This window comes from Canis lupus, chromosome 10 (assembly GCF_011100685.1).
Source record: "Canis lupus familiaris isolate Mischka breed German Shepherd chromosome 10, alternate assembly UU_Cfam_GSD_1.0, whole genome shotgun sequence".
Lineage (NCBI taxonomy): Eukaryota > Metazoa > Chordata > Mammalia > Carnivora > Canidae > Canis > Canis lupus.
This window is the reverse complement of record NC_049231.1, coordinates 17,966,249-17,979,853: the sequence shown is the minus strand read 5'-3', so window position 1 is coordinate 17,979,853 and position 13,605 is coordinate 17,966,249. Positions and strand designations below refer to the sequence as shown.

Genomic DNA, 13,605 nt, shown 5'->3' with positions numbered 1-13,605 from the left:
GGGAGAAGCAGGCTCCATGCACCAGGAGCCCGACGTGGGATTCGATCCCGGGTCTCCAGGATCGCGCCCTGGGCCAAAGGCAGGCGTTAAACCACTGCGCCACCCAGGGATCCCCCAGAAAGGGTTTTATCACCAATTCAATGGCCTCAGGATCTCTAGTGAGGCTTGGCCCTTGCTCCTCTCCCTCTGCACACTCACCCTCGGCTCCTGCAGGCCCCTCCACATCCTGGGGTGCAATGTCAGACACCCTGCCTGGCAAGGGCCACCTCATGGGAGTGTGACCTTGACTGACACCTGCTCCTGGGGAGGCTCTAGGAGGAACTCTGACTCACTGCTCCATCCCCACGCCATCTCAACAGAGGAAGTGTAGTAGAACATGCTGCGTGAACATTGTAGGGCAGGGCTGAGCCCGAGGGTGGCCCAAGGTGGGACCACCAAGGTCACTGTGATCTTGTCCTCATAAAGAAGAGATTTGGAAGCCTGTGCCCGGCAGACAAGTCGCTGATCTCGGACTTCTTTCTGCTACAATAGAGTTGAATAAGACAACATAGTCCTGTCAAGGCCTGAGATACGCGACTGGCCTTCTGCAGGAGAGATGTGGCAACCCCTGGTCAATCAAAAAAGCAGCTTTGCACTTGCTTGTGTTTTCTCCTCTTTGTTTTATTCATTAATTTCAGCTTTGTCTTTAAGCATCCCCTCCTTACCTTCTTATTTATTTTCTTTGTTAAAACTCCCCTAAGATGGACAGTTCGTTCCCATGTTCCTCATCCTCTTAATTAGGAAGGCCCTGGGGATGCCATCCTGTAGCTTTCTCTTTCCACATACGTCTGCTGAGGGATCCTCCTTTCATGACTTTCTGGACATTTATAACTTTCTCTTTATTTTCTTTGTTGATCTAAGGATTATAGAGAAGTATTTTTCTTAATTTCCAACTGGCTAAGAATACTTTGGCCACCTTTTTTTTATTTCTAATTTTATTAGGTTCTGATCAAAAACTATTTGCTTTTAAAAATTTGTGGTCAAATAGGTATCAGGTTTGGTAGATGTTCTAAGGACATACCACTCCCCGCCCACACACCACACACAAAATGTACATTCTATACATTTTTTTAAAGATTATATTTATTTATTTAAGAGAGAGAACACAAGCAAGGGGGAGGGGAAGAGAGAGAAGCAGACTCCCCAGTGAGCAGAGAGCTCGACACAGGGCTTGATCCCAGGACCCCAGGATCATGATCTGACCTGAGCTGAAGGCAGACACTTAACGGATTAAGCCACTCCCAAGAGCCCCGCCTCCCCCTGTATACATTTTTTTTTAAGATTTTATTTATTTATTCATGAGAGACAACAGAGAGAGAGGCAGAGACACAGGCAGCGGGAGAAGCAGGCTCCATGCAGGGAGCCCGATGTGGGACTTGATCCGGGGTCTCCAGGATCACGCCCTGGGCTGAAGGCAGGCGCTCAACTGCTGAGCCACCCAGGGATCCCAACATTTTTTAAATAAACTTATGGAGTCTGTTACTTAGTTCTCCTGTGTTCTGACCTAGATTTTGTTCGCTAGGTATTCCCACTAAAGGGGAAGAGTGATGATGTCTCCTGTTATAGTGGTGCTGTTTTATCAGATTCTTTTTGAATTTCCAGTACTTTCTGCCTTAAGTGTTGAACTTCTGTGGTGTTTCCTGCATACAGGTTTATGATTATCTTCCTTATCATATAATGTTCTTCTATACTTTTTTATGTTTTTAGCCTTAAATTCCACCTGGTAATATTAATGTTACCACTCCTTGCTGTTTGTTTTTGTTTTTGTTTTTTTTAAGATTTGTTTATTTTAGAGAGAGAGTGTGTGCTGGGGAGGGGCAGAGGGCGAGAATCCCAAGCAGACTACCCAGTGAGTGCAGAGCCCACCGCAGGGCTCCATCCCAGGATTCCAAGATCCTGACCTGAGCCAAAATCAAGAGTCAGAGTCTTAACCAGCGGACTTCTCCAGGGCCCCTTCTTGTTTCTTTTTAATCTGGTATCTCTGTTCTTTCTTTTCATTCTTTCTTTATCATCTTATTTTAGGTATCTGTCTTAGCAGCAGCTAGTTTTAATGTTTAATCCAATTTGAGGGTCTCTGCTTTTAATGAGATAATCAGTCCAACTTATGATTGGTTATTGACCTTTATTCCTTCATCTTTATGTTTATTATTTTTTTTAAGATTTTATTTATTCATGAGAGACAGAGAGGCAGAGACACAGGCAGAGGGAGAAGCAGGCTCCATGCAGGGAGCTAGATGTGGGACTCAATCCCCCGTCTCCAGGATCACGCCCTGGGCTGAAGGTGGCGCTAAAACCGCTGGGCTACCGGGGCTGCCCTTTACGTTTTTAATCAATTATTTCTTCTTTTTCCTTATTTTTTGTATGTGATTGGTTACTATCTGTTTAATGTTTTATCTCTTCAGTTTAGAAGTTTCCTAAGGTTCATCAAACTGAATTTTTTTTTAGGTTTCTTCTCTATTGTAAATCTAAAAGATAAATTATGGGGTACCTGGCTGGCTCAGTTGATAGAGCATGTGACTGTTGATTTCAGAATTGTGAGTCAAGCCCCACATTGGGTATAGAAATTACTTTAAAAAGTGAATAAATAAACTATAAAAAAATTTAAAATAATAACAGATAAATTACATATGGCTTAGCAGCAGAAAACATCCTCAGAATTAATGCATTCTAATTGCTCTATCTGGTGTTTTTTTCTGTGTGTGTGGTAAAATACATATGACATACGTTTATTTCATTAGCCATTTTTAAGTATACGATCCAGTAGTGTTAAATATATTCACATTGTTTTACAGCCAGTTATTAGAACGTTCCCACCCCGCACACTGAAGCTATGTCCCCATCACACATACCCCGCCCCCAGCCCCGTCCCTGGCCCCCTGCACCACCAGCTGCCCTGTGTCCCCAGGAGTCTGACCACTGCATGTGCTTCATAGCAGTGGAACTGTACAGGATTCATCCTTCTGTGTCTGGCGTAGGTCACTGAGCACAGCGTCTTCAGGGCTCACCTGGGTGTCCGCACCTCCTTCCTTTTGAAAGCCAAGGATGGTCCATCCTGTTGTTCAGCTGCAGTTCATCGGTCCGTTGCTTCCGCCACTGGTCTGCTGGGGTAACACTGCGGCAGACGCTATGCAGGTGCTAGTCAGAGTCCCCGCTTTCGGTTCTTTTGGGTCTAGACCCAGAAGTGGGATTGATGAATCATATCGTCTGTGATTAATTTTCTGAGGAGCCTCCATGCTGCTTCCCACAGTGACAGGACCAATTTACGTTCCCATCAGCAGCATACAGGCATCCAGTTTCTCCACATCCTCACCAATACGTTTTGTTTTTTGATAGTAGCCATGTGTGAGGTGGGATCTTGGAGTTTGGATCTGTTTCCCTGATTGTTAGTGATGCTGGTCAGCTGCATGTCATCTTTGTTGGTTGGCTGAGAGGGCCCGTACCTACATGTGGGGAGGGATTGGGACTCTGAGTGCGTGGTCACCCACCTGGCCCGTGGCAGGGCTGCACTCGCCCCCTGCTGAGCTGACCCCAGCTGGCCACCTGCCTCTGCAGGCCATGCAGTCTGCGCTCACCCTGGACCCCTGGGTTTTGGCTGCAGCAACACCTGTTCCTGTTTCTAGCATACCCTCCTGCACATGCATCTGTTGGCACAGGCCTCGCTGACCGTCCACTCCTGTTCCACAGATCATAGCACGGCTCCACGCAGCCCTTCTCCTGTGGGCTCTTGTGGTTGTGGTGGGTCCCACCATTCCTGAAGCTGGTCAGACTGCTGGAGCGTGTGGTGTGCCAGACAGCAGGGTGTTTCACTCTCATTCATGCTGTATTCCCAGCACCTGCTTCTGCTCCTTTCATTGTTCATTGTTCCCTGCATAAGCATCTGTTGAGGAAATGAAGTTTTGTGATGGATGTCCTATCCTCTTGTCTCCTGATTAACTCAGGGCAGCGAAGCTCGTGAAGGGAGGAGCCCGTCATGGTTCAATGCGGCGGAAGCTGTCCAGGTCATGCGCTACTGCTGTCTCCTGGCCAGGGGCGTCTCCAGCCAGGTGTCCACCGCTGACATTGGTGTGATCACACCCTACCGGAAGCAGGTGTGGCCCTGCTGACCGCTCCTCTGAGCTTCCTTGTTCAGAGTCTGGAAGGAGAGTGGAGACAAGTGGAACGAGTCCTTCCATAGCCACTGCCTCTGCGCACCCCAGCAGGGGGCTCCCACGGGCCTGCCCCACACACAGACTCGTGCTCAGATGCCAGGGAGGGGGCTGGAGTCTATTCACCTGGCAGTGGGCAAGGGGCCCCCTCAATGCCCTCCTAGGGAACAGAAGTTTTCCCCACAACCGCTGAGCTAACTCATATTCTGTAGACTTTTCTGCAAAATTTCAATTGATGTTTCTTTTACCAACACCCATTGGAGAGCCTTATTTCTAGACACACAGTGCAGGGTCCCGTTTCCATGACTCGGCTGCTCCCACTGCACCAGTTGTACAGAAGCTTCCAGGCCCCTGAGGTGTGGGGCCCTGTGCTGTCCCCATGGAGATGGCCATGTCCACGCAGCAGCAGGCACATGCCTCAGCCCTCCCTGCTGTGCCCTCATGGGGTGAGGGAAACTTTGCTTCTGACATAGGTGTCCCCTTCCCCCAGTGTACTGTATCTGGAATCAGAATTTGTGTTCTAATCAAATTAGGTCAGATGAAATAGGATTTGGAATTGAAAAGCAGTATTTTGTATTGGTTAATATTTATTTGGCTTATGCTTACATATATATAAAGAAATGGTCAAATGTATAAAGTTTAATCTTTATCTGCTTCAAAGGTGGAAAAAATAAAAATTCTTTTGCGAAACATTGATCTGATGGACATAAAGGTTGGATCAGTAGAGGAGTTTCAAGGGCAAGAATATTTGGCCATCATCATCTCCACTGTAAGTATTCCCATTTTTCAGTGGGGGTGGCAGTGTGTCTGATGCCACCTGATGGTCACCAGGTTCCTAGTACATTCCAGTAGAAAGTGGCAGAGGCGGATCAGTAGTGCAGAAAACCAGTTGCAGGATAGAGATGCTCTAGCATCATCTTAAGCTGTTAACTATGGAGGAGCTTCTTTAAAAGGCATAGATAGGGGGATCCCTGGGTGGCGCAGCGGTTTAGGGCCTGCCTTTGGCCCAGGGCGCAATCCTGGAGACCCGGGATCGAATCCCACGTCAGGCTCCCGGTGCATGGAGCCTGCTTCTCTCTCTGCCTATGTCTCTGCCTCTCTCTCTCTCTCTCTCTCTCTCTCTGACTATCATAAAATAAAAAAGGCATAGATAGATAGCTCGTTCAAAGATCTACCAACACAAAAATAAAAGAATCCTAGGAAGAAGTGGGAAATACGCTAGAGATAGAGGGACGGATGTTGAAAGTGAAGTGAATGGGAGGGCCAGGCAGGAAATGAGGGCCTGCCATAACACGCCGGCCACGGCAGCTCGGCTCTTACCCGAGGAATGCCAGGTAAATCCTGAAAACCCCACGTTCCATTTTTAAATCCTCTTTACTGAACAGTACATGTAAACTGCAGGTAAATTAGAAAATTCAGGTAGGATAAAGGAAATTGGAATTGCCTACAACTCTACCCTAGAGATACATTAGTGGGTCTCATGTGAGGCTCCCCTTACACCGCCGGGTTTTTCCTTCTTTAACCAAAAATGGAGTTATACTGTTGTTTAATATTTTTTTAAATGCTTTTAAAATACCAAGTTTCTTTCCATGTCAGAAAAACGTATGAGACCGTTTTTCTCATCTGTGTGTTTTTTTAGGTACGGTCAAATGAAGATAGATTTGAAGATGATAGATATTTTTTGGGTTTCTTATCCAACTCAAAAAGATTTAATGTTGCAATCACCAGACCCAAAGCCTTGCTGATTGTGCTGGGAAATCCTCACGTTCTGGTCAAAGTGAGTCACCCAAAGAGGAAAGGGCCTTATAACAGGGTGCCACTCAGACGGCATGGGGTTTGAGGCCTGGCTCCTTGGTGTTTCAGCAGGATCCCTGTTTTGGTGCTTTACTGGAATACAGCATTACCAACGGTGTCTACACAGGGTGCAATCTACCTCCGGAACTGCAGTCCCTGCAAAAGTGAGCTCTGCTTGTTTCCTCCTGCACTAGCCCTGCCCCTCCCTGCGGGCCCCCTGCACTCACCTCCTTCCTGTGGGGTCACTGAAAGAGGCAGCGATGGTCTGAGCCACTCTGGGAAGCCCAGCTCATTTGCCACCCTCCCCCTTTCCCCACCTGCAGCTGTGAGTAGATGTGCGGCTGGTCCCTCTCCACCCCACAGAGCCAGGATTCAAGGGACCCACAGGACCAGGTCCACCGGCCCCATTGGTAAGGCACGGCCAGGAGGCCTGGCACCGTAGCCCAGGGAGCTCCTGTCCTTGCCTCTGTGGCAGGGTCCCTGTGGTGGGGCCCCTGTAGCCTCCCTGTGTCCTGTCATTGGCCGTGAACGTGGGGGCCATGGGGCCAGACAGCCTGCTGTCCGTCTCTTTTCCACACCACCCCATTCCTCCACTGGGGAGTTACTGCATCGCATTGCCAAAATAAATGCTCACATGGAACACCCAGCGTGCCTTCCCACCTCAAAATGCGCTGGATACTGGGAAGCGACTGTGCTTCTTTATGGCCTCTGACCTCTGATCCCTGCGGGCTCCCACATGTTCTCCAGGTCCTTGAGCCAGCCCTGGAAAGCCCAGGATCACTGTAAAGGTTGAGCGGCTATAAAGAAGTGGGGGTCAGCATCCTGCTCACCTGGAGCCCTGGTGCAGCTAAGTGGGGCCTGTGCCCTCTGGCCAAGAGGCAGGCTTGTCAGCACAAATCCTCAGGAACCCGTTTCTGGGAAGGGCTGGCTGCGTTTACACAATGGAGGCTATTCTCTGTGAACAGCATCAGGCTTGGGTACGTTCATACCCAGGCACCCAGTGAAGGCACCATGTCTTCCCGGTGGGGGTGGGGCGGGGAGGAGCCGCAGCAGCCATTTCGGGAGGCGGGGCAAGCCCCTTCACCCTGGGGCACTAAGGCTCTTGCCCTGCAGCGCCCCCGCAAGGGGATTCCCTACAGGAGGATAGTGCTCCCTAGACACAGGGCCCTGTGCTGCTCCTTACTGAGGCTCTGAGTCCTCTTTTTTTTTTTTTTTTAAGATTTTATATATTTATTCATGAGAGACACACGCACACACAGAGAGAAGCAGAGACACAGGCAGAGGGAGAAGCAGGCTCCATGCAAGGAGCCTGATGTGGGACTCGATCCTAGGTCTCCAGGGTCACACCCCGGGCTGCAGGCAGCGCCAAACCGCTGTGCCACTGGGGCTGCCCTCTGAGTCCTCTTGTGGGTAGAACACAGGACGGCTTCCTCCAGGAAGGCAGCTCGGATGGCGGGCTGCATGCCGAGCATGGAGGCCTAGGCAGAGCCCTCCTGCCCCCCCAGACCTCGAGCCAGCTGCCCTCAGGAGGAAACCCGAGTCATCAGGACCGGGAGCCAGTAGCCAGGGGTGGTGTGGACCCTGCTCAGCTGTCCTGCCCAGGCCAGCGCATCCTAGGATCATTGGAACCAGAGGCCAGCAGCACAGGTTCTAGGCCGGGCCTTCTTGCCAGAATATGGGGTTCTGGTGGGTGTTCCCCTCCGCACTAGCAGGCTGGGGGCATTATTTCCAAACTCACCCCTCTTCACCGTGTGCGAGCTGGCATCATTGTGGCATCAGGCCTAAACCTCCTCTGGCTCTGGGCAGGTCCCCAAACGTGTGCGCACACACAGAGGGGGTGCCACTGGGGCACTTCATTTGTCTGCAGGGCCCAGAAGACTTCTGTTCACTCCCAGGGCCCATGGGGACTGGCGCTGCAGCAGCCAGAGCCTAACGCAATGAATGGCTGGGGACCCTTTGTGGTCTGTGGGGACTCTGTGCTTGCCGGCCTCGTGGGGCAGCAGACCTTAGGTACCAAATGCTGTCAAGAGTAAAACCATTGGGAACTTCAGATGGCGACAGCAGCATCAGGCCAAGCCAGGGCCTCTCTACGGAGGTGGCCCTCAGCCCCCAGTTTGTGCAGCCTGGCCCTCCCCACCTCTGCCACAGCCAGTGGAGGAAGGGAGGAGGGGCAGATGGCAGGAGGAGGGAGCCATGCCCGCTGCTATCATGGGAAGGAAAGGAACGGGAGGCCAGGTGGATACCGAGCTGTGTCCTGCCACAAACCTACAACAGCCTTGCCAGAGACAGCTGAGTGCAACCCCTAGGGGCTGCAGATGGGTAGATGAGAACTTGGTCCTATACAGGATGAGGGCAGGTGGGGAGGGACAAGGTAGAGAGTGCTCATGCCAGGGGCCCCAGGGCCACCCCAGGCCCCTAGCGCACCCTGTGACAGGCTGCCACCACTCCTGCTTCCCAAGGCACCAATCAGGGCTTTGTCCCTCAACCCACCCCCAGCAAACACGAGATCCCATCTTCCCTGTTGGCGGGTGGGGACACTGATGTCCTGGTGGGCCGGCCCACAACCCTTCCTTGCCTCCATGCTTGAGGAGAGGGCTCTCCTGACCACACAGCTCACTCCTGGCTGTGATGGGTCACCCAAGACCAAAACTGTCCGAACGTGAGAAAATTCTGATTTGCTACCTCAGGAAACACCTGCTCTTGGCCTCGTGCACTGGCTGCCCCAGGGCCAGGCTCCCTGAGCAGCCCCCACCTCACCGTGCTGTGTGTCCCCGTCTCTAGAGGGAGTGTTGGAGGGCAGGTCTTCTCTGCCCCCGAGCAGTGACCAGGAGGGCCCCAGAAAGGCCTGGAGGGAGCCAGGGTTGGCAGATCACATGTGCTAGATCCCACCCTCCTTCCCCCCCCCCAGCGCTGCGAATGGCCTCCCGTCCCCACCCTGAGACCAGCCCAGCACTGTCCCCTTGCTCCTGCCCACACTGTGTTACAGGGCCCAGCTGCCACCCCAGAACGATGTGCACACCTGCACAGCACTGCACCCAGCCCAGCTGGCACAGCCCTGAGTGATGGGGTGGCCTGGCTTGCAGGAGGCAGCAGGTGCAGGGGTCCAGGGTGAGAGCAGACAGGAAAGCAGGGCTGGGTGTCCCAGGCTGAGGGAGTACTCAGTACTGGTCTGGAGGTGTGTCAGGGGTGAGGGGAGAGCAGGTGGGTCATTCTGTAGAGGACGGGGCACCACAGGCAGGGGTACCCAGTGCGGCCCTGCTGGGCCCGGAGCACTCACTGAGAGTGCTCAGTGACAGAGCAGAAGACTCTGGCAAGCCCAGGACAAGAAGGCGTGGGGGCTGCCCAGGCAGCATGGACTCCTGGTGGGCCAAGCTCAGAGGTTCCTGCTGGCAGGTGTGGCCCCCACTGGGTTTAACTTCTGTGCTTGGAGACTTGAGAGCTGTGTGCTGCCACTTGGTTCAGCTTACCTACCGTTGGTCTCCTCATTCAAAATTGCTCATTCCGGCAGGTCGTAATTATTGCCATTTTGAAGCTCGACAAAGCAGCCTTTTCAGTGTGTCCACTGGAATCAAAAGGCATTTGCAGCTTGACACACCTTCTGGTCACTTAGAAAGGACCCAGCCAGCTGCCCCTTCATGGCTGCACATTGTCCCTTGCTCCTTCCCCCAGAGCTTCGCCCACAGCAGCATACGTGATGCCAAGTGTGTGGGGTTGAAAGTCGAGGGCGTTGCAAACAGCCTGATCTCTGGGGCACACGATGGGGCCTGCACCAGCCTTCCCACCCCACCCCACCGCTGTGCCACCAGGCATGAGCTCTGACCCCTGAAGAGTGAGCGGAAGTGACCTAGAGGTGTGAACTGTACCACCCGGATGGTGGCTGCTAGTTCCCAGAGTGAGGGGACAGATGGGCACAGTTCCCAGCCAACCCAATGACAGATAATGAACAGCAGGGTGGTTGATTCCTGCAACTGAATGAGCCTCTTGCTTACACTCTGCTGCTTCTCCAGACAAACTTGTATACGTTGAGGCAGCTGTTTTAAGGGGTTTGTTTGGTTTTCTAGTTATCTCTGCACCCAACCTGGGGCTCAAACGCACAACCGCAAGATCAATAGCTGCATGCTCCTCCAGCTGAGCCAGCCAGGTGCCCTGAAGCAGCCTTTCGCTTTGATTTGTGAAAACGTAAGACTGAACTTGATAGCAAGTTCACCTGAATTGTTCTTGTAGTTACTGTAAGGATTTAATCAGTGACACGCGTATGTTGTGGATCTTTCTAAGTAAACATGGAAGTGAGGTAGAACTGGAAGGGCATTGGCTAACAAGCTGCCATCTTCATGGGACAGCACAACACCGCTCGAATGAGGGTCCCTCATTCCATTCATTTCTGGTTTGCACCGACAGTGCATTCAGAGTTTTGCTACAGGGGCGCCTGGCTGGCTCAGCTGGAGGAGCATGCGACTCTTAATCTTGGGGTTTGGGTTTGAACTCCATGTTGGATGTAGACATTACTTTAGAAAAAGGGAAGAGCCTCAGTGGCTCAGTTAAGTGTCCAGCTTTTGATCTCAGCTCAGGTCTTGACCCTCAGAGTCATGCATTTAAAAAAAAAAAAAAAAAAAGTTTTGCTGCAGCACTGTCAGCCTCTGCAAACCTCTCCATGTGTCAGAAGCCATCTGCTAACATCTCAGCACAAGAAAGGACAAGCTGCTCTCCAGTGTGGTCCTCCCTGAAGACAGGATGTGGGGAGAGTAACCCTCCAGTACAGCCTGCCCACGCCAGCCAGCTGTGAGGTCTTTGGTGACCCCTGCTCCTGGGGGGCGGGAAACAAAGGACAGGGCCCTGGGCTCCAGGTCCCTGCAGGGTTTGAGCCCTGTCTGGGGTGCCATCAAAACCACCGCTCACTATTCTGCTCTGGGCCCCACCCTAGCCACATCCAGGCCCCTCTCTTCCCAGAGAGAAGGAAGGACAGCATTCAAGGCCACAGCTGCAGTGGGGATGATGGGGGTGCAATCCAGCCTCAGCTCTCCCCGGGTGCCCCTCTGTTGGATGGGAAGACAGCAGCCCAGCCTTCCTCACAGAGCAGGTGCCACCAGTGTCCTGAGCACCACTGTACTCCAGAGGCAAGTCCACAACCTGCTAATGCCCACAGGCCAACTCTGATCACATGGAGATCAGCGGTGTGCCCTCTGCACCAGACTAAGCAGCTGAAGTACATCACAAAATGGGATGCCATGTACAGAGAACAAAAACTAGGACCTGTCTAAGACAAACCAATGCAACATTTACAGAGAAATTGTAAATTTATTACAAGATATAAAGATGTAAATAAATGAAGAAATGTACTATGTTTATGGATAAGGAAAGGTAACCTACAATTGTGCAGATTTCAGGTGTCCCAGGTTAGTATACATTATTAGGGCAATCTCAATATTCCAGCTACATTTCCTTTTTGGAAACTTGACCAAGTCTTTCTAAAATGTTCCTAGGAAAGTGAAGTCATGAATACCTAAGTCATTATTGAAAAAGAGTAAGGAGGGTCGCTGCCGATCCACGTATTTGGTATACCACTAAGCCATTACAAGGACAAACCCATTGTGGGTGTGGTGATGACACTTGGTGGTCCAAGAAAGGGTATGGTGCGCAGTCAACAGTGTTGGGAAAAGACACTCGTTTATGGAGAGAAACTAAGCTACGTTTCTACCTTCATGCATGGTCTTCCAGCTAGAAATGTATCTACTAAATGAGTAATATTACATATGGAATTTGCTTGGGTTGTGATCGGGTACAGTCATCTCCTGAAATCTCATCACAGGTGGCTTCCTTCACCCACTCCCCCCACACGGAAACAAAGCACATTTCAGTGCTTCTGCTTGCAAGCCACAGAAGCATTCTTCTGTGGAGGATAAGGATAAGCGTGAAGGATAAGGTGTCCTGCTCCTGGAGAGACACCCGGCTGCCTTCATGACATTGGAAAAAAACACCACAAACCATAAAACAATTAAAAGATGGCTTGACTACATCAAAATTAAGGATTTCTATCCAGACCCCATGGATAAACCCAACGGACAAAAGGACTTAAAGGAGGCCTTCACAGAGGCTGACGTAAGTCCAAGACCTCCTATTAATGAAAGTACAGACGGGAGCTCTTGGTGTGCGGGAGGCTTGAACAGACAGTAAACCCATTGGTGATCAGAAAGGCAAACTGAAACCGCATTGAAGACTTTAGGATGGCAGATCGCAGACACCAGATCATGCCAGGAGCTGGGAATATTATGGGGACAGAACCTCTTTTTCATGGTGGGACTACGGTCCAGCCTTTCTGGAAAGCAACACGGAAGGTGCCCCCAGGAGCACCCCTCGGGGTTCCCAAAGGGCCTTAGGGGATATCCATGCCATTATGAGGGGGCCATGTGGGACAGCTGGAGTGACTGGATTCTCTGGAGGATGTCTGGGTTTTGGAGGGAGTTCAATTTTATGTGGGTGTCTGGGTAATGTGGGCGCATGTCTAGTTTTTCTGGGGGCAGCTGGGTTGTGCAGGGGGTGTCTGGGTTATCTGAGGGGTTGGAGATTGAAGGCCTCAGTAGGTAGTAGACAAATAATTACCCGCTAGGAGCCAAGGGTGAGCATCACTCAGCAGCACAGGTGAATCTTTAAAAGCATAGAGACCCTAAGAAAGGTGAAGAAACGCAAGGTGTGGAGCGCCAGCACCCCCCTGAGCCCCAGGGCCCACTGGGTCACCCCCACCACCCAGGACCTGGAGATACTGGTGCCAGGGCAGGAATCACCGAAGTTCAAACTATAGCCACACTAAATATTTCACAAAGAGATATCCCATGATTTACATCCCATAACAGTGGGAAGGGGACCAGCCAAGAAAGAATTTTTAAAAATGATGAACCACAGAGAATCGTGCAGGCAGCGGGGCTTGAAGGTGGCGGCCGCGCCCCACGCCGAGACCAACCCCGGACGGTGTCCGCGCGACTGCTCGGGGGGAGGAGGCGGAGGCGGGAAGGGGGGGCGGGGGCGGCGGGGAGCCGGGCGTGAGTCCCCGGGGCCCAAGGGAGGAGTGAAGGAGCTAAGGCGGCGGCGGGCGGAGCAGGCGGAGCGGGGGAAGCGGGGGCCGCGGGCCGTGCCCCCGAGCGGGGAGGGGCGCCCAGCGCCGCGGCGGGCTCCGCGCAGGGCCGGGTGGAGGCGGCGGGCGGCGCGCGGGGACCCCCGCGGCCTCCCCCCGCCCCGTCCCCACCCCGAGGAGGAGGAGGCGGGGCCAGTCATTGTTCATTCATTTTATTTAATTTAAAGATTTTTTTGCAAAGTCATCGCCGGCGCCGCATCTGCGTGGCTGGGGGGGGGGGCGGGGGGGGCGGAGCCTCGCCGCGAGTCGCCGCAGGTAAACAGCCCCCTCCCCGGCCGGCGCGGGGCCTCGGCCCCAGCCAGGGACAGGCGCCCCCCCGCCCCGCCCCGCCCCGCCCCGCCCGAGGGACGCCCCAGGCCCGGCCCGGCTGCAGAGGCGGGGGCGGCGGCGCGGGCGGTCGGACCCCAGCCCGCCGGGCGGCGGCGGAGCGTCCCCAGCCCCGCGCCCCGCGCCCCGCCCGGCCCCCCGCGCCCTCGCCCCGCCCGCCCCGGGCCGCCCCCC

At 52.9% G+C, this 13,605-nt stretch overlaps 1 protein-coding gene across 8 annotated transcripts in view; it reads left to right on the top strand.

Annotated features, from left to right (window-relative positions):
- MOV10L1 (Mov10 like RISC complex RNA helicase 1) overlaps positions 1-6,620 on the top strand; it is a 72,596-nt gene extending 65,976 nt beyond the window's left edge. For 5 of the 8 annotated variants that reach the window (XM_038550157.1, XM_038550155.1, XM_038550159.1 and 2 more), the window contains 5 exons: positions 3,978-4,127; positions 4,846-4,953; positions 5,824-5,961; positions 6,048-6,142; positions 6,302-6,620. In XM_038550157.1, coding sequence (XP_038406085.1) covers positions 3,978-4,127; positions 4,846-4,953; positions 5,824-5,961; positions 6,048-6,142; positions 6,302-6,311 — 501 coding nt within the window. In that variant the 3' untranslated portion in view covers positions 6,312-6,620. Of the gene's footprint in view, positions 1-3,014; positions 3,172-3,977; positions 4,128-4,845; positions 4,954-5,823; positions 5,962-6,047; positions 6,143-6,301 lie in introns of those variants that run through there. The other 3 variants (XM_038550154.1, XM_038550156.1, XM_038550160.1) reach the window with 3 other exon arrangements.
- Positions 6,621-13,605: the final 6,985 nt, after the last annotated feature.